The 19098-nt window shown below is 42.7% G+C and overlaps 1 protein-coding gene across 1 annotated transcript in view; it reads left to right on the top strand.

Moving 5' to 3' along the window:
* The first annotated feature begins 11633 nt into the window (after positions 1-11633).
* Positions 11634-19098, top strand: part of NT5E (5'-nucleotidase ecto) — a 49344-nt gene continuing 41879 nt past the window's right edge. Inside the window, exon 1 of the mRNA XM_080806445.1 lies at positions 11634-12076. Within this exon, the coding sequence (XP_080662571.1) occupies positions 11738-12076 (339 nt within the window). The 5' untranslated portion in view covers positions 11634-11737. The remainder of the gene's footprint in view (positions 12077-19098) is intronic.

Genomic DNA, 19098 nt, shown 5'->3' with positions numbered 1-19098 from the left:
CAGAAAACTTGTCCTTGTATAAAGCAAGGGGGTGACCCAAAGGTATAAATAAAGATGAAAACAAAACAAAACAAAAACAAAAAACAACAAAAAAACAAAAACACTGGCTTAGAAAACCAAAGGTGGAGGAACAAGCCCTGATCCAGGATGATGGCCTGGCCCATCCCCGGAACACTGGATTCCTAATGCTCATCTCCAGAACTAGTAGAATCCTCAGTTTTCTGTAATGGCCTTGGGCCAGCCTACTCTGCAAACTTCTTTTTAAATTGATTGTTGAGTATCTGACAAGCATTTCTACTTTGCTAGGCAGCATGGCCCACAAATGTTCGTTTGTGGGATCACAAAGCACACTGTGGTTCTGTGGCCTCCAGAGCTCTTTACGCAATGTCCCCAGCACAATGATACGAGGTTTCTAGAATCTCTCTGTTTCTCCTGGGGGAAAAACTAGAAATAATTCTTTGTCAAATACGTGATGTTTGATGTTCTTTATCATGTATTTGAAAGCATGTCATTAAAGCATTGGTGACCTTGAAGTTCCCCTCCAGCATATAACTGGTGGGAATGACAGGCCATCTCCTTAAAATAGCCATGTCCTTGCTTTGTTCATCGTGTGCTTGCTGGGGCCATTAAAAGAATATTTTTTTCTTTTTTGAAATTACAAAGACTGTGAATAGTTTGGAAATGATTTTTTTTTTTTTTACAGAAGAAGGAAAAGAAAAATTATCAAAACTTTGAAAAGAAACACCTCCTACTCTTGTACACACAGCAGTCCTGCCACATTCATCATAATCTCTTCTCCTTTCATGGAAAAGGAACCTTCTAGGTTATCATCCCTCATTGGTTGCTGCACAGAAGGATGCTGGTAACAAGGACTCCTCCTTTTACCCTGAAGCAGTTTTTTCCCCCCAGCCATACAGGCAACACCCTGATCAGAAGCAGATTTCTGAATCATGGCATGTTAGAGACTTTGCCAAGAAAAGGAACATCATGGTGAGTACTTCTCTACCACACAGAAGAGGGAAATCTTTAAAAGCACCTGGAACTATGAGCAGAAGTTTCACTTTTTCTAAGAAAAAAAGAAAATCCATTCTTGTTCTACTTTGGAAAAGAAATACACATCTTTTATCCATATTACCTGCCAGTTATTCCTACTTACATGAATCAAATAAATCTTTCCATTAAAAACCCTACAGTCATCATTACGGACACTATGGAAAAATAGCATTTCTTGGCTAAACTGCCAAGATGAAAAAAGGGAACTGTGACTGATACTCTTTTAACTCTTTTTTTTTTTTTTAACAGAGTTTAGGGGAGCCTGGGTGGCTCAGTCAGTTAAGTGGCTGCTTTCAGCTGAGGTCATGATCTCAGGGTCCTGGGATTGAGACCCGCTTCAGGTTCCCTGCTCAATGGGGAACCTGCTTCTCCCTCTGCCTCTGCCTGGAGCTCCCCCTGCTTGGGCTCTCTTGCTTGCACTCTCTCTCAAATAAATAAAATCTATAAATAAATAAACAAACAGACTATATTTTTTAGAGCAATTTTAGGTTCACACCAAATACAGAGATTTCCCATATGCCCCCTGGCTCCACACATGCATAATCTCCCCCATTATCAACATCCCATAGCACAGTGCTATAGTACCTATAATCAAGGAACCTACATTGACACATCATTATCACCCAAAGCCCATACTCTACATTAGGGTTCATTCTTGGTCTTGTACATTCTATGGATTTTGACAAATGTATAACGTCATGTACTGCCATTGGAATATCTCAAAATAGGTTCACTGGCCTAAATATTCTTTGTGCCCTAGTTATTCCTCCCTTCCCCTAACCCATGGCAGCTATTGATCTTTTTATAGTCTACATAGTTTTGCCTTTTCCAGAAGGTCATAAAGTTAGAATCATACAGTAGATAGTCTTCTCATACAGTTAGGTTAGCTTCTTTCACGTAGTAATATGCATTGAAATGTCCTCCATGAATTTTCATGGTTTCATAACTCATTTCTTTTTGGGGGGCTAGATAACATTCTACTGTATGAATGTACCACAGTTTATGTATCCATTCACCCATGGAAGGACAATTTGGTTGCTTCCAAGTTTTGTCAGCTGTGACTAAAGCTGCTGTAAACATCCATTTGCAGGTTTATGTATCAACATGGGTTTTTGAGTCATTTGGGAAAATATCAAGTAAAGAGATTGCTGGGTCATAAAGTAAGAGTACATTTATTTTTTAAAGAAATGGCCCAGCTGTCTTCTGAAAAGACTATACCAGTTTATAATCTTACCAGCAATGCGTTAGAGTTCCTGTTGCTACATATTCCAGTCAACATTTGTTATGGTCAGGTTTCTGATTTTAGACATTCTAAAAGGTGTGTAGTGGTATCCCCTTGCCATTTTGACCTGCACTTTCTTAATAACATAATAAAAGATGTGGAGCATCTTTTCATACACTTATTTCCTATTTGTATGTATTCTTTTGTGAGATATCTGTTCAGATCAATTGTCTATTTTTAAGTTAGCATTTCTTATTGTTCAGTTTTTAAAAGTTCTTTGTATCTTTTGGATAATGGTCCTTTATAAGGTATGTCTTTTGTGAATATTTTCTCAGTCTGTGGCATATCTACATATGCTCTTGAGTGTTTCACAGAGCAGAAGTTTTTAATTTTAATGAAGCCAATCTTATCAATTATCTCTTTCATGAATCATGCCTTTGGTGATGTATCCAAAATGACATCACCATAACCAAAGTCATCTAAATTTTTTTTCTTATGTTATCTCCTAAGAGTTTTGTAATTTTGTGTTTTTAAAGATTTATTTATTTGAGAGAGAAAGAGAGAGAGCACATACACATGTGAGAGAGCGTATGCAAGGGGGGAGAGGCAGAGGAAGGGGAAGAGAATCTCAAGCAGACTCCCCACTGAGTGTGGAGCCTGACCTGGACTTGATCCCACCACCCCAAGATCATAACCTGAGCTGAAATCAAGAATTGGAGGCTCAACCGATTGAGCCACCCAATTGCCCCTGTAATTCTGTGTTTTAAAGCTAGGCCTATGGCTTGTTTTGAGTTAATTTTTATGAATAGTGTAAGGTCTGAGTCTAGACCTTTTTACACGTGGATATCCAGTTGTTCCAGCACAATTTGTTGAAAACACTACATATCCCCATTGTATTGTCTTTGCTCTTTTGTAAAGAATCAGTTGACTATATTTATCTGGGTCTATTTCTGGGGTCTCTATTTTGTTCTATTGGTCTATGTGTCTATTCTTTCACCAATACCACACTCTCTTGATTACTGTAGCTTTAGAGTAAGTCTTGAAGTCAGATAGTGTCAGTCCTCACACTTCCCTCTTCTCCTTCCATATTGTGTTGCTGGACCTAGGTCTTTTGCCTCTCCATAAAAACTTTAGAAGCAGTTTGTTAATATGTACAAAATAACTTGCTGGGATTTTGACTGGGACTGTACAAGGTCACGTTGGGAAAAACCAACATCTGGACAATCCTGAGTCTTTCTATCCATGAACATGTAATATCTCTCCATTTATTTAGCTCTTTGGTTTTTTTTTTTTTAAATCAGAGTTTTGTCATTTTCCTCATATAGATTTTTATATATATTTTGTTAGATTTATACCTGAGTATTTCATTTATAGAGGTGCTAATGTAAATTTTATTGTGTTCTTAGTTTCAAATCCCACTTATTCATTTTGGCATATAGGAAAGCAATTGACTTTTGAATATTTGCCTTGTATTGTGTAACATTCCTATGACTGCTTATTAGTTCCAAGAGTTTTTTTATCAGTTCTTTCAGATTTTCTACAGAGACAATCAGATCATCTGTGAACAAAATGAGTTTCGTTTCTTCCTTTTCAATGCATACCTTTCATTTCCTTTTCTTTTCTTCTTAGTAGCTATGAATTCTAGTACAATGCTGAATGGCAGTGGTGAGAGGAGATATCTTGCCTTGTTAACCTAATCTTAGTGGGAAAGCTTGAAGTTTGTCACCATTAAGTATGATATCAGCTGTCGGATTCTGTCAATATTCTTAATCAAGCTGAGGAAGTTCCTTACTATTCCTATTCACTGAATAATGTCATGAATGATTTTTGGATTTTGTCAAATGCTTTTTTCTACATCTACGGATAGAATCATGTGATTTTTTTCTTCTTTAGCCCATTGGTGTGACAGATTACATTAATTGGTTTTCTGATGCTGAACCGTCCTTGCAAACATAGAACAAATCCTTCCTGGTCATTGTGTATAGTTTCTTTTTATGTATTATTGGATTTGATCTACTAATATTTTGTTGATCCTTTTAACTTAGAAATGCTGGAAGACACAGCTTATATTAGAAAAAAACTGTGGGTGTGCCTGGGTGTCTCAGTCAGTTAAGCATCTACCTTCAGCTCAGTTCATAATCCTGGGATCGAGCTATACATCAGGCTCCCTGCTCAGTGGGAAGCCAGCTTCTTCTCCCACTCCCCCTGCTCATGTTCCCTCTCTCACTGTGTCTCTCTCTGTCAGATAAATAAATAATATATTTTAAAAAAAGAAGTACATACCAAAGACATCATACTCTCTGGTGAAAATAGTGAGTGCTTTCCACCTAAGTTTGGGAACAACATAAGAATATCTACCATCTTTATTTCTGTTTATTATTGTGCAGGAGATCTGTTGAAGAAATATTTGCCTATCTTGTGGCACCTATAAGATGTAAAAAGTACTAAACATAAATGAAAGATCAAGAAACTATTTTGATTATAAAACTCAACACCCAAAATAAGAATACTCATTAAAAAATGGGGAAAAGACATGATTACACATTTTTCCAGAGAAGACATACAGAAGGATGAGAGATACATGAATAGATGTTCAACATCAATCATCAGGGAAACACAAATCAAAAATGAGATATCACTTCACACCTGTCAGAATGGCTAAAATCAACAACACAAGAAACAACAGTGTTGGCAAAGATACAGAGAAAGGGAACTGTTGCACTGTTGGTGGGAATGCAAACTGGTACAGCCACTCCAGAAAACAGTATGGAGTTTCCTCAAAAGGTTAAAGGTAGGGGGAGACGAAGCATGAGAGACTGTGGACTCTTGAGAAACAACCTGAGGGTTTTGGAGGAGAGGGGATTGGGAGGTTGGGTGAGCCTGGTGGTGGGTATTAAGGAGGGCATGTATTACGCGGAGCACTGGGTGTGGTGCATAAACAATGAATTCTGGAACACTGAAAAGAAATTTGAAAAAAAAATTTCAAAAAAATTTTTTAAAGTTAAAAGTAGAACTGGCCTACAACCCAGGAATTGCACTACTAGGTATTTCCCCAAAGAATACAAAAATACTAATTCAAAGGGATACAGGCATCCCGATGTTTATAGCAGCATTATCAACAATACCCAAACTATGGAAACAGCTCAAGTGTCCATCAACTGATGAATGGATAAATACAGGGTGATCTATATATATCACAATGGAATATTAGTCATAAAACAGAATGACATCTTGCCATTTGCGATGACATGGATGGAAGCTAGAGAGCATTGTGCTAAGTGAAATAAGTTAATCAGAGAAAGACAAATACCATATGACTTCATTCATGTGGAATTTTAGAAACAAAACAAATGAGCAAAGGGAAAAAAGGAGAGAGAGATAAAGCAAGAAAAATTCTCAAGTATGGGAAAAACTGATGGTTATCAGAGGGGAGGGGGTGGGGGAGGGATGATGGATTAAATAAGAGGTGGGGCTTAAGGAGAGCACCTGTGATGAGCACTGGGTGTTGTGTGGAACTGTTTAATCAGTATATTGTATACCTGAAACTAATAATACACTGCATGCTAGCTAACTGGAATTTAAATAAACACTTTAAAAAAAGAAACAATGTGGAAAGTAATGACCTAACTAAAGATGACTTAACTAAAGATGAACTCATTGATTGATATTTGGACAAAAACTTGGCCACAACTGGTGTTTAACTAAAAAATTGTGGTATTCTTTGAGAGAAGTCTGCCTACCTTGGTCTTGTAAACTAAGAAAGTTTTAATTATATTCACAACAGTATATTTTGAGAACCTACATTTTCAACACTTGTGACCATCCAAACAAAAGGTCAAAATCAACTGGATATTACATGCATGTTGCCTTGTCAAAGGGCTCCTCATGGTTTAATTCTTTTATTCAAGCTAACTACTGCCTTTATACTAAAGTCCTTAAAAAATAAAATGTATCTTACCTTGTCAAGATTTTAAATGTTTTTTTGTTATTCAATGTCTTAACAAAGAATGTATGTATTATTATATCACAAATTTTAAAATATTTTTATAACTATATTTCACTCTAGTTTCCTTTGTAATCCAATTTATTTTATTTTATGCATTTAGAAACATTACTCTGAGAAGACTCCATAGGCTTTGCCAGAGTAGCAAAAGAGCCATTGCACAGAAAGCTCAAGAAGCTCATGGTTTTTCTGGAAAGTTGAAATAGAAATATCTGAAGAAGTGGCACCTGACTGGCTCAGTGGGTGGAGCATGTGACTCTTGATTTCAGGATTGTAAATTCAAGCCCTACGCTGGGTGTAGAGATTACTTCAAAAAATAAAATCTTTATAAAAAATATCATCTGATGAAGACAGCAATATGTTCTTCAAGTACTGGAACATTGTGAGCAATCTCATGAGATTAGTTGATCTCAGTGTCTCATAACAGCAACTGGAAGACCGCATTCTGTTTGTCTTTATGATAATGACCTCATCTACTCCCAGTGATTTAGGCCAGGAAGCTGCCTAGATTCCTGCTTTTGACCCTGATAGGATGTCTAGAACCCTACCTATAGTTATTGCGACAATGATTCCATACCTTTAAGAGGCAAATGCCTCCCCCAAAGGGGGCGTTCTCTCTTTCCCTCAAATAAATAAATAAAATCTTTTTTAAAAAATGGGGAGCCAGAATGGCTCAGTTGGTTAAGAGTTTGACTCTTGGTTTCAGCTCAGGTCATGGTCTTGGGGTCACAGTCTGTGGTTCCGTGGGATCGTGCTCCCCCATCAGGCTCTGTGCAGAATCTGCTTGTCCCTGTCCTCCCCCTCTGCCCCTTCCCCTCCTAATAAATAAATAAAATCTTTAAAAATGTTTTTAAAAAGAGGAAAATGAGCATTTTGGCCACTTCCCCAGATTCATGTTTTTTTTTTTTCTTTTTTATTTGACAGAGAGAGAGAGAGAGAGCGCGAGCATCAGCACAAACAGGGAGAGCTGCAGAAAGAGGGAGAGGGAGAGGCAGGCTCCCCATTGAGGAGAGTTCACTGTGGGGCTCGATCCCAGACTCTGGGATCATGACCTGAGCCAAAGGCAGATGCTCAACCAACTGAGCCACCCAGGCACCTCAATCCCAGATTCATGTTGTATACATTGCCTAAATCTTATGCTCATTTGTGCCTTTAGCTCCAGACATGGAATCAGCTATTTCTCCAAGGATCCTAGGTGTTCCTTTTAGTGGAAATAGTATTAGAGATCATAGTACTGGACATCAGAGTGTGTCACTGGGTCAGATTGTTCCTGGGCTATTTCAGTGGGACAAAGAAACAGGTTTTTCTTGTAAAAGAATATCATATTGTTACTTCAAAATGTCAGGGTTCCTACGAAAATTCTTGATTTCCTCTAAACTGAATATCTTACACTAATCCTTTTCCTGATAAAATTGATATAACTATTTATTTGGTTTATGCCACAATTTAAGTTAAAAATAATATAAAATCAGGTGCCTGAGTGGCTCAGTTAAGGGTCCAACTCTTGATTTGGGCTCTGGGCATGATCTCAGGGTTGTGAGATCGAGCCCCAGGCTGACATTAGGCTCCGTTGGGCTCCACTGGGCTCTGTTGGGCTCTGGGGCTCAGCCGGCAATCCACTTAAGATTCTCTCTCCCTCTGTCCTTATCCCCAATCGCATGTGCACACGCGGGTGCTCTCTCTCTCTCTTTCAAAAATACATAAATAAATCTTAAAAATAATAATACAATATCAATAAAATGTTAATTCTAAATATGGTTCAAAACTTTCTAGCGATTCCTTTTGGTTTTAGATGGTAGCTGTTTTTAGCTCCTAATAGAAGGATCTCCTCTATCTTGAGATAATGTGAAAACCCAAGGAGAGTTTCCATATAAGAGATCTGTTTCCATACAATGGTTTATTTGTCACCACCCTCAGGTCCATCAGTAATGACTTAGTTATAAATACAAGGCTCATATGATTTCCAGCTAAAAATCAATTTATCTTCTATTCGTTAATTTCTAGTGACATCAGAATCCTTATACTCTAACAGTACTTCTAACTGTACTTCTAACTTTGTTACTAACTTTGTTAACTCCTGACCTCATCTTTAAAGATTTTAAATTTTTGCATCCTTTCACGCCTGTATGCTCTTGTCATTTTAAATATGCGAAATTCTTTCATAAATTTAAAATATAATAAATTGTTGTTCTAAAGTTTGTGACATATACATTGGAAAGACTCTCCCAATTAGTATTACATTGACCAGTACCAATCACATTTTTAATTTTTTTGCAGGGAAATCAAAGAGGTAACTAGTACTTATTTTATGAATCTACCAATTAGCAAAAAAATAATACAGGCAATACTGGTTTTGATATTTTGTTTGGAAGATTCTTGGCTCCTAGGTGAAATTCATACTAGGATTCTTATTTTAATTGATAAACATAGAGTAGAATACCAAATTCTCAGATGTCATTGGATAAACACAAATATCTACTACTTTAATATACTAAAAATTCAAATTCCACCCAACCAACTTTAAATATTATATTATATAACCAGAGAATATGAAAGGGAAAAAGAAAAGCCACTGAATGGAAACTGAACCTTTCCCAGAATATTCAAGAGGAAACTTTTTATACACTCATATAATTCTAAGATTAACTAAGTCCCGTCAGAACTATTTTCTAAAACACACCATCTTTTCCCATTTCATTTTATTGCAATTAAAATCCTAGGTTATATCATAATTGCATAGGTTTTAGCTATTTGGGTTTTAATGCAGAAATCCAAATGCTTGCCATGCCCCAAATTTTGCATTCCATAATAACTGCATCTATCAGTACAGAATGAAACAGAAAATAATGTTCTTTAAAATCAAGGTAAATCCATAGGCTCTCTGGCACTCAGGCCTTCAAACTACGCTACCAGTTTTCATGAGTCTCCAGAGCAGGTACCAAACTGGGGGACTACTCAGCATTCGTAATCTAGTGAACCAATACCTTACAATAAATCTCTTTTTCTCTCTCCCTCTCCCCCACAACTCTCTCTCCATGTATATATTATATATTGGGTATAAAATGGATCAAAGACCTAAACCTAAAAACAAAAACAATAAAACTCTTAGAAAAAAGAAATTGCTATGGCAATGTCTTTTTCAAATATGACACTACAAACACAGACAACAAAGGAAAAAACAGATAAATCAGACTTCATCAAAATATATAAGTTTGTACATCAAGAAGCAGTCTCAACAAAATGAAAAGGCAAGCCATGGAATGAGAGAAAATATGTGCAAAATATATATATATATCTGATAAGGGATTAACATCTGGGATATATAGACTCCTACAACTCAGCAACAATAACAAAAACCAAGTAATCCTACTAAAACATGGGTAGACCATAGTATTTGAATAGACATTTCTCCATAAGATACACAAATAGCCAATAAGCACATGAAAAGATGCTCAACATCATTAATCATTAGGGAAATGCAAATCAAATCACTGTGAGATACTACTTCAAACCCCTTAGCATGGCTATTATCAAAAAGCAGAAAATTAGTGTTGGTAAGGATGTGGAGAAAATGGAACTCTTGTGCATTGCTGCTGGGAATATAAAATGGTGCAGCCATTAGAGAAGGAAGTATGGCATTTCCTCAAGAAGTTGAACATAGAACTACCATATGATCCAGCCATTCCACTTTTGGGAATCTGCCCAAAGAATGGAAATCAGAGATCTAAACAGATATTTGTACAATGAGATACAACAGATTTGTACAACAGATATTTGTATAATGTTGATGGCAACATTATTCACAATAGCCAAAAGGTGGAAACAACTCAGTGTTTATTGATGGATGAACATATAAACAAGATGTGGTATGAATGGAATATTATTCAGCCTTTAAAAAGAAGGAAATTCTGACTATGCTGCAACATAGATGAATCTTAAAAGGACCTTATGCAGATGAAATACAAGTCAGCCACAAAAGGACAAATATTGTCTGATTCTCTGACACAAGATACCTAGAGTACTGGGATTCAGAAAGACAGAGCAGAATGATCATTGCCAAGGGCTGGGGGGAGGAATAGGAGTTATTCTTTAATGGCTAGAGAATTTCCTTTCGCAAAATGAAAAAGTTCTGCAGATGGATGGTGGTGATGGTTGCCCAACAATGTGAATGTGCTTAATGCTACTAAACTGTACACTTAAAAATGGTTAAGATGGTTAATTTTTAGGTTTTGTGTGTATATATACATCTTATCCCAAAAAGCTAAAAAAAAAAAAAAAAAGTACTGACTTGATGCATTTTGGGAAGTGTGAGGACTATATATGCTGTTCCGCAAAGCATAAATCAGTGGACACCTAATAGGACCTCCAAACGAATTCCCTTCTCCTTCCCTTCCCAAAGCACTGGACTGTTGATTGCCCTCAGGAATCTGTTGGTTAAACAGAGGGAAATTCGGCAATTTTAAATTCTATATAATGATGATTTATTGACTGCATTCCTATTATTGCTTTCCTTGCCCAAAGCTTTGCTTTAGTGTACACATACATACACACTTCACATCCTTAAAATACTAAAGCCTAGAGAAAAAGAGGGGGCAAGGACAGAAAAGAAAAATGCCTTTAAAAAGCGACAGAAGGCAGCAGCACGCCCACATAGCTGCTGCTTTTACTCCCATGGTCCGTTTTAGCTTCCAAGAGCTGTCCCCGTCCCAACGCCGGTTCATCGCTGAGACTTTCATTGCGAACAAATGAGGGACTGGATTGGAATGTTCTTAAATTCCGAGGTTCGACGTCGAAACAACGTGGACTCGGTGCGTTCTCCAACTGGAAAGACAGCGGTCAGCCACGTCTCACAGTCCGTTTTTGGCTTCCACGGCCCCAAACAGCAAAGCACTCCTCTCTCCTGCCTCTCTGCACTCCTCTCTCTCTCTCCCCCTCACCTCTTCCATCTTTTCCTTCCCCTCTTCTCCAGCTTTCGCTCTTTCAAGTGAACGAGCTCGCGCCACCCCAAGCCCAACACAAACCGTGCCTTCCTCTCGGGAAAAACTCGCGCCTCAACGGAGGCTAGACACGGCGAGGGCCAAGACGCGGGGTGGCCCCTCCGGCACCTCCCGCGCGCCCGGGAAAGCGCAAGCCCTCCAGCTGTGGGGTGGCGGGCTCCCCGGCACCGTGGCCAGTGCCCGCTCCCCGCCGGGAACAACCTCTCCACTGTTGCTGCCGCCAGCGGAGGCCAGCCGCCAGCCCCGGCGCGCCCGGGGCCGCCCCCGGTGCCAGGGTCGGATCGGGTGACCGCGCGGGCGTGCGCCCGGCTGTGGGGCCGGCCTCCCGCCTGAAAGAGGCCGGCCCCCGGCGCGCCCCGCCCCGCCGGCCGGGGCGCCTAGCTCCCGCTCCCGCCGCGCCCGCCGCCACTCGCCGCCGCTCGCCCGGCCCGCCTGCACGCTCGCCCCTCTCACGCCGCAGCCATGGGTCCCGGAGCCGCACGAGCCCCAGCGCTGCGGCTCCTCGCGCTGGGCGCGCTGCTGTGGCCGGCGGCCGGCGCCTGGGAACTCACTATCCTGCACACCAACGACGTGCACAGCCGGCTGGAGCAGACCAGCGAGGACTCGAGCAAATGCGTCAATGCGAGCCGCTGCGTGGGCGGCGTGGCGCGGCTCTTCACCAAGGTGCAGCAGATCCGCCGTACCGAGCCGCACGTGCTGCTGCTCGACGCCGGCGACCAGTACCAGGGCACCATCTGGTTCACCGTGTACAAGGGCACCGAGGTGGCGCACTTCATGAACGCCCTGCGCTACGATGCCATGGTAAGAGGGCGGCTGGCCGGCTGTCGAGCCGGGGGGGTAGGAGTCCCGAACCGAGAGGGAAATCGGCGCGGAGGAGCAGCCGACCGTGTGGCACCGGGTGGCCAGCCTGGGACGGGGTTCAGGGCGATGCGGGGAGAAAGCGGGACGCTGGCCGGCGTGCCAGGTAGATGCAGACAGAGAAGTCCCTTGGATGATTCGTTTGGCGGAGACGGACTCAGACCTACCTCCGAGGGCGTCAGCGGGCGTACGTGGGAGCGTTGGCAATTACCCAGGACCAGGGACAGAAGCAGAATGCTTTATTTCGGGTTTAGTGGAGGGAAAACTCGGGGTCAGAGAGGTTGAGTAGAGTGTCCTGGTCACCAGTTCCAAAAGAGAGACACGGTAAGAACGGATCTTACCACAGGTCCATCTCCGTTCTTTAACAAAGTCAACTTTCTGCACCCCCTCCCCCCCCCAAAAAAAGAAAAGAAAGAAAAAAGGATTCCAGATTCCTTAGATGTAGGAGCTTGAGCCTGATTAAGCTCCCAAGCTTGGGGTAGAGTCCTGGCTCCGCTCTCTTCTGTGCGCGAGTTATTTAGTCTCTCTGTGCCTCAGTGCCAGCCTCTATAAAATGGGAATAACTTATCTACCTCAGGGGGTTTCCTGGTGCATAGCATGGCTTCCGTAAATGTTAGTTATTATTACCAGATACTACTCTACAGGTTTTTAAAAAGGAAGAAAAGAAACATCCGGAGAGAATGAAAATGCAGAAACACTAGTATTTCAAAGGATTTTTATAAAATCAATTTGGCAGCACGGATTTAGAGAGTCTAACTGAAGGGATGAAGCCCTTGAAATACATGCGGGAGTTTAAGTCCAAGCTCCCAAATGCTCTGGGAAAAGCAATGCCTTATTTGCTCTAGAAAATGAGCAGAGAGGGGGTATGCACTGATAAATATGACCAAAACATATATATGGTTTGGTTTTTTTCATCAAACCACCACCCAAGTTTAACCCAGCGTAAAATCCTAGAGTAAAGGGCTTCTGTGGAGAAACAGGGGGCAAGAAATCTTAAGAGCTTTAGAAGAGGAAGAAGAGAGCAAGGGTCCAGAGGAAGGGAAGGAGAGGTGTGGTCCAGGCTGAGATACAGAGGATTAGCAATACACTTGGTATGAAAACAGCACAGAGGTTATTTTTTTCCCTGGAAGCCTGGAGAAAGGAGGACAGGAAAGGATGATAAGGTAGAGCTGTTTGTTTTTTTCCACCAACAAGAAAACTCATCCTGGAGAGATGAGAGATGGGCAGAGGGAGTTCCTCTCCATTCTGATAGTAAGGTTGTGGGTTATCAGAGACACTGAAAGTGCAGGGATTCAAGCAGATCCCTACACTCCTGAGTCCATGGGTGCTGGGGGTGGGACTCATCAGCATCTGTCTGGACCCCTGTACCATCTCTTCTGTCTCCATAGTCCAACTTGCCTGATGCTTTGTGTGGAGTAATGTCAGAACAAATATTTACTGAATCGAATTGTTACTAGTTTACATCTCCATTTCCTCCCAGAAGGGTAAAATAAACATCATGTGAGTTTGTTTTGATTTCACATACAAATTACTACTCTTAAAATTTCTCTTTGTGATACCCTTTTCTCCACAGCTATGTTAACTCTTTTTGATGAAAAAAAAAAGAGAGAGAGAATTCCTCATTTTCCCTAGTCCTCATGTTTTCCTATTTAAGTCGGATTGAGCCCATGATGTTAATCATCCAATCAGATGTTTGTGATAGGACTCTGGGTGAGGCTGGAACAATTTGCTGCAAGTTACAGCGCGTCACCACTGGGAAGTATTTAGAATGCTTTTTGTTGGATGGAATAATTTTCTTTCAAGTTTCACTCAAGATAATTGGACTGGGACCTGAGGAAAAAATAGATTGCTATATAATGTTGACAGGAGGTAAAGAGGGGGAGTCTGATGGCCACGTTTCTGATAGTATCTCAGCATCTGTGCCATTCTGGGGTTTGACAAACATGATTTGACCGCATAGAATGTACTCGTGTTATGCTTTAGCATGTGATAAAGCTCTGCCGTATTCTTGTTTTACGGAGATTTTTCACTGTCATTTTGCTTATGTTATACTTCTCTCAGGGAATTTATTGCTGTTCTGCTCTAAGTGTTGGCCCACTCCACCCACTCACTCACCACATATTCAATTCCAGGAAGCTGGTGATTCTGGTTTGGGTGGAAAACAGTCGTCGAGGGGCCTCATCAGTTCTCTAGAAACTGGGCTTGGCTAGAGGAGCCACATCTAAGGACTCAAGGTAGTATAGAGTGCAAAGAGAAGCTACTCTAATCTGGCTTCACCCCAGGAGGTCCCTGGAGCAGGAGCCTCAGAGGTGGTATAGACTTTCTAGACCTGTGTGTCCCAGTGAGCGCTGCTCACAGTTCTGATGCGTCTGAAGGTCCCTGGGCCAGCCCGGAGTCCCCCTAGACCCAGCTGCCAGGCAGGAAATTCTGGAGGGAGAACTTCAGAAGCCACTAGTTGGTGGAACTGTCTGGGTGGAAGGATGAGTGTCCCCCGAGGCCTGAGGAGGACGGCACTTACAGTGTGAGCTGGGCTGGGCTCCTGGGTTCCTGGGTTCCTGGGTTCCTGGGTTCCTTTCTCCAAGCTTCCTGTTCCCTAACTTGGAAAGGATAGGGATAGCCCCTACCCCCGCTGTGTAGGATTTTTGTGAGCAGTGCATAACAAATGTAAAAATTCCTAGCGCCCTGCTGGGTCATAGGACGTGCCCAGGAAAAGTTAGTTCTGGGTGCCCTGGCGTGGGGAAGGGGGGGAGGAATAAGTAGAAGGCATGAGGAAGGGAAGGTTTGGGTTTTACAGTCAGTTTATCTGATTCCGACTGCCTGCCATTCTCTACCCCCACTCCCGGGACCCCCAACATCATTTCTAAGCCCCACTGTATAACCTATTCATAGTGTTTACTCATGGAGTGGATTTGTGAATACCCTTGAGAGCACACAGTCCTAGAGATTCATCTCAGGAGATGGGATTCCCACCATGGAGATGCGCTGGGAGGAAGACAGCCTCCGGGAGTAGGGCGGCATCCTCTGTAGCAGGCCCTGGTCCCCTGAGCCCGCTTGCTGTCCGTAAGACCACAGCCTCAGCCCCAGTAAACTACTCGGTGCCTGAGCCCCCGGGGCAGGGTGGGGACTGTGACTGCCATAAATCACCCAGGGGACCGATAATCAAATCGCCTTTCATCAACAGTCCCCACCTGCTGCGGGAGCGACCACTCTGATGTTCCTGTTTGTTTCTGCTTGTCCTTGCAGAACTTTTATCACAGTGAGGGCCCTGTCTTATGATCTTAAATTATGTAACTCCTTCTATTGCCCAGATCATTCTGTTTCTTTTGTCCTCAACTGATTGTTGTTATGGTTTTTTTTTTTAACCTAGTTAACACAAAATGTTACATTAGTTTCATATGTGCAACAATGTGATTGGACAAGATTCTATGTTCTGCTGTGTGCACCACAAGTGTAGCTACTGTGTGTCACCGTACAGCCAAAAACACTTAGAGTAACACTGACTGTACTCATGCTTTTATTCCCCCAGCTCCTTCATAAAGCAACTGGAAGCCTGTATTTCCCACTCCCCTTCACCCGTTTTGCCCAACTCCACACCCCGTCCCTCTGGCAACCGTTAGCTTATTCTCTGTATTTATAGGTTTGATTCTGCTTTTTATTTTTTTTTTATTTTTTAAAGATTTTATTGATTTATTTGAGAGAGAGAGTGAGAGAGAGCATGAAAGGGGAGAAGGTCAGAGGGAGAAGCAGACTCCCCGTGGAGCTGGGAGCCCGACCCATGTGGGACTCAATCCTGGGACTCCAGGATCATGACCTGAGCTGAAGGCAGTCGCTTAACCAACTGAGCCACCCAGACGCCCTTGATTCTGATTTTTAAGCGGGTTGTTTTCAACCCGCTTGTCCAGGTCACCCTGTGTCGGCTCTGTGTTTATACCCTGCATCATGCTGCCCAGAGACCTTCACAGATTTTACCATCCTTTCCTCCAGTGATGGTTTAGGATGAGCTTCTCTGAATAGCTTCCTGCACTTCCTTCCTGGGAGGGTTTCCTTGGGATCTACAGCCAAGGGCAGAATTGCTGGCCACAGGGATGTGTAGCCGTACTTTGAACAAGGACTGCCCGAGTGACTGGAGTGCTCTGTTCTCCCCAGTCTCCACACCCACACAGATGTGGAGCCCCTGATCCTCTCCCCTATCCTGCAGCATTATCCCACTTTCCAGGAGAAATGTCATCTCATTATTTGATCTTGTGTTTTTCTAATAACTGGGGACTTTGGCATATTGACTTTTTGAGTTTCCTTTTCCCTAATTGCATGTTCACATCCTTTGGTCTTTTTTAAAAATTAGGTTTGGGGCACCTGGGTGGCTCAGTCACTTAAGTGTCCAACTCTTGGTTTCTGCTCAGATCGTGATTCAGGGTCCTGGGACAGAGGACCCCCTCAACCGGCTCTGTGCTCAACAGGGAGTCTGCTGGAGATTCTCTCGCCCTCTGCCCCTCCCCCACCCACATGCCTGCTCTCACTCTCTAAATAAATAAATGAGGGATGCCTGGGTGGCTCAGTCAGTTAAGACCCCGACTCTTGGTTTTGGCTCAGGTCATGATCTCCTGGTTGGGAGATAGAGCCCCAGGTAGGGCTCCCCACTCAGTAGAGTGTCCCCTTCCCCTCTGCCCCTCCCCCACTCATGCATGTGTGTGCACTCTCACTCCAAAATAAATACATAAATCTTTTAAAAATAAATAAATAAATAGGTTTACTCTAGTTTTTGTGATTTTCAGGAGTTCTAGTTATTGATCTGTGAGCAGTTTTTAGACATTGTGAATATCTTCTGATTATGTATGTCTCTGAACTCAATCCACAGTGTCTTTCACTGAATAGAAATCCTTCATTTGGTATAATCGAATTCGTCTTTTTTTTTTTTTTTTGCCTTGTGATGTGTGCTTTTGATAGTTTACATAAGTGTTTCTTATTTGAAGCTTATTACCCACAGTACTCATCACCAGAAATCCAGAGATCAGTACTGTTCTCTCTGCGTTTTGAGAGATAATAAATCTGTAATCTGGGGCTATACCATTCCCCTCTCTGGATCACCAGTTCCTCATCTATGCAATAAGAATTTTGAACCAGCTCATCTCTGAGGTTCCACACATTTCTAAACAAATCATCCTAAGAAATGTTTTGATCCAATTTCAGTTCAGTGGAATATTTTGATTGAGAGAAGGGGCAGGAGGATGGGGCAGAGATACAGAAGCAGGAATCTGCAAGGTTCTGGACCAGGCTGGACCAGAGCTGAGGTGACAGGAACCATGGGAGATGAGGTTGTATATGGCTGAAAGGCCATCCTGAAAAGTCTGGGCTCTCCTCTGTTGTCACGGGTGGGGGTGTGGAGAGGCACTGGAGGTTTCTGAGTAGAGGGTGACTGTGGTATAATAAAAAAAATAGGTATTTCGTCTTTATTCCCAGTTCCTGGCACACAGCTCCCCAAACCCATGGAATTTCCTGAGTGATGAGAGTCTTTTGTATGCTAATGAGATGACTGATGGCTGAGGACCACTAGATAGCTTCAGAAGGAGGACTGGAGTCATAAAATCCAAGCCACAGCTAGAGGATTGGAACTTTCTGCCTCCCCTCAACCTCCTGGGAGGGGAGAGTGGCTGGAGATTGAATTAATCGGCAATTGCCAGCGATTTAATCAACTATGTGTATGTGATAAAAACCCCCTGAATGATGGGGTTCAGATGGTTTCTGGTTTGGTAAACACACTGGGGTACTGGCAGGGCGGTGTGCCCAGAGAGGGCACAGGAGCTCTACTACCCCTCAGCCCCCTGCATACCTTGCCCTTGCTGCTTGGCTGTCCCTGAGTCGTATCCTTTATAATATACCAGTAATAGTAACTAAGGCACTTTCCTGAGTTCTGTGAGTCATTCTAGCAAATTATCAAACCTGTGGAGGGGGTCATTGTTGGACAGCCAGTTGGTAACCCCAGAGATCTGGAGAATTGGTTGGTGTGAGAAAAAAAACCTCTCAGTGACATAAGAAAATCACAGTTTGGGAGGATGAGCAGAAATGGGTGGGAGGCAGAAGACCCCCGAGAAGAGGATGGTGAAGAGGCTGGCAGTGGTCTAGGGTGAGATGGCCCCTGACCTATGGTGATAGGGAAAGAAAGTCTGAGTCCATGGGAAGGTTTCATGGGGTAGGCAATGGAGCCTGGCTAAGAGGATGACCTCTGGAGTGACTGCCTGGGATCAAGTCCCCTCCCTTTCACTTAAAATCCGTGGACCCAGAGCAGGTTATTTAATCTCACGCAGGCTCCATGTCTACAGGTATAAGCTGGGTATGATGACAGCCTTCACCACAGAGGTTGTTGTGTGGTTGTTGTGGGGTCAAAAGGACACCATAGTTCATGGGAAATGCTTGGCACAAGGCCAGCTCACAATAAAGCATTAGGAAGTGCTGGCCCTGCTCACCTTCTGGGGACAGGGATGACTCAGGAGAGGGTGCAGTCAAAAGATGACTAAGAGGGTTCAAGCCAGGTATACCGGGAGAGTCAGGAGGGTTTGCCACTACCACCCAGGAGCATGGAGTCTTCTACTTACCCTTACCCCCCTGACAGCGGAAGCCTGCTATTTGCAGCACAGAAATGCAGTCTGAAGGCTCCTCTGAGCTTTCTAGACAGGATTGGACCCTGCGGACCTGTGGCAGACAGGGGCAGTGGAAAGAGATTCGGACAGGACATCACGACTCCTGGGTTTTCCTGCTTGCCTCCTCCTGCTCGTTAGCTATGTGAGTTTGGGGAGGGGATTCCTCATCTGTAGGATGGGGGATCTGGACAGGGTGGCATGTTGCATGTCACCCAGCAGCTCAGGCCTTGCCCTGCCCTCTGTCTTCCTTCAAATCTGCCAGTATGACTTGGTTTGCCCCAGAACTTAATTTTACACCCAAGTCTAAGTTTGCTTGACAACTCTCTTATG

The sequence above is a fragment of the Martes martes genome, assembly GCF_963455335.1.
Source record: "Martes martes genome assembly, chromosome: 6".
Taxonomy (NCBI): Eukaryota; Metazoa; Chordata; class Mammalia; order Carnivora; family Mustelidae; genus Martes; species Martes martes.
Note: the sequence above shows the minus strand (reverse complement) of the source record. Positions and strands in the feature narration are given on the sequence as shown.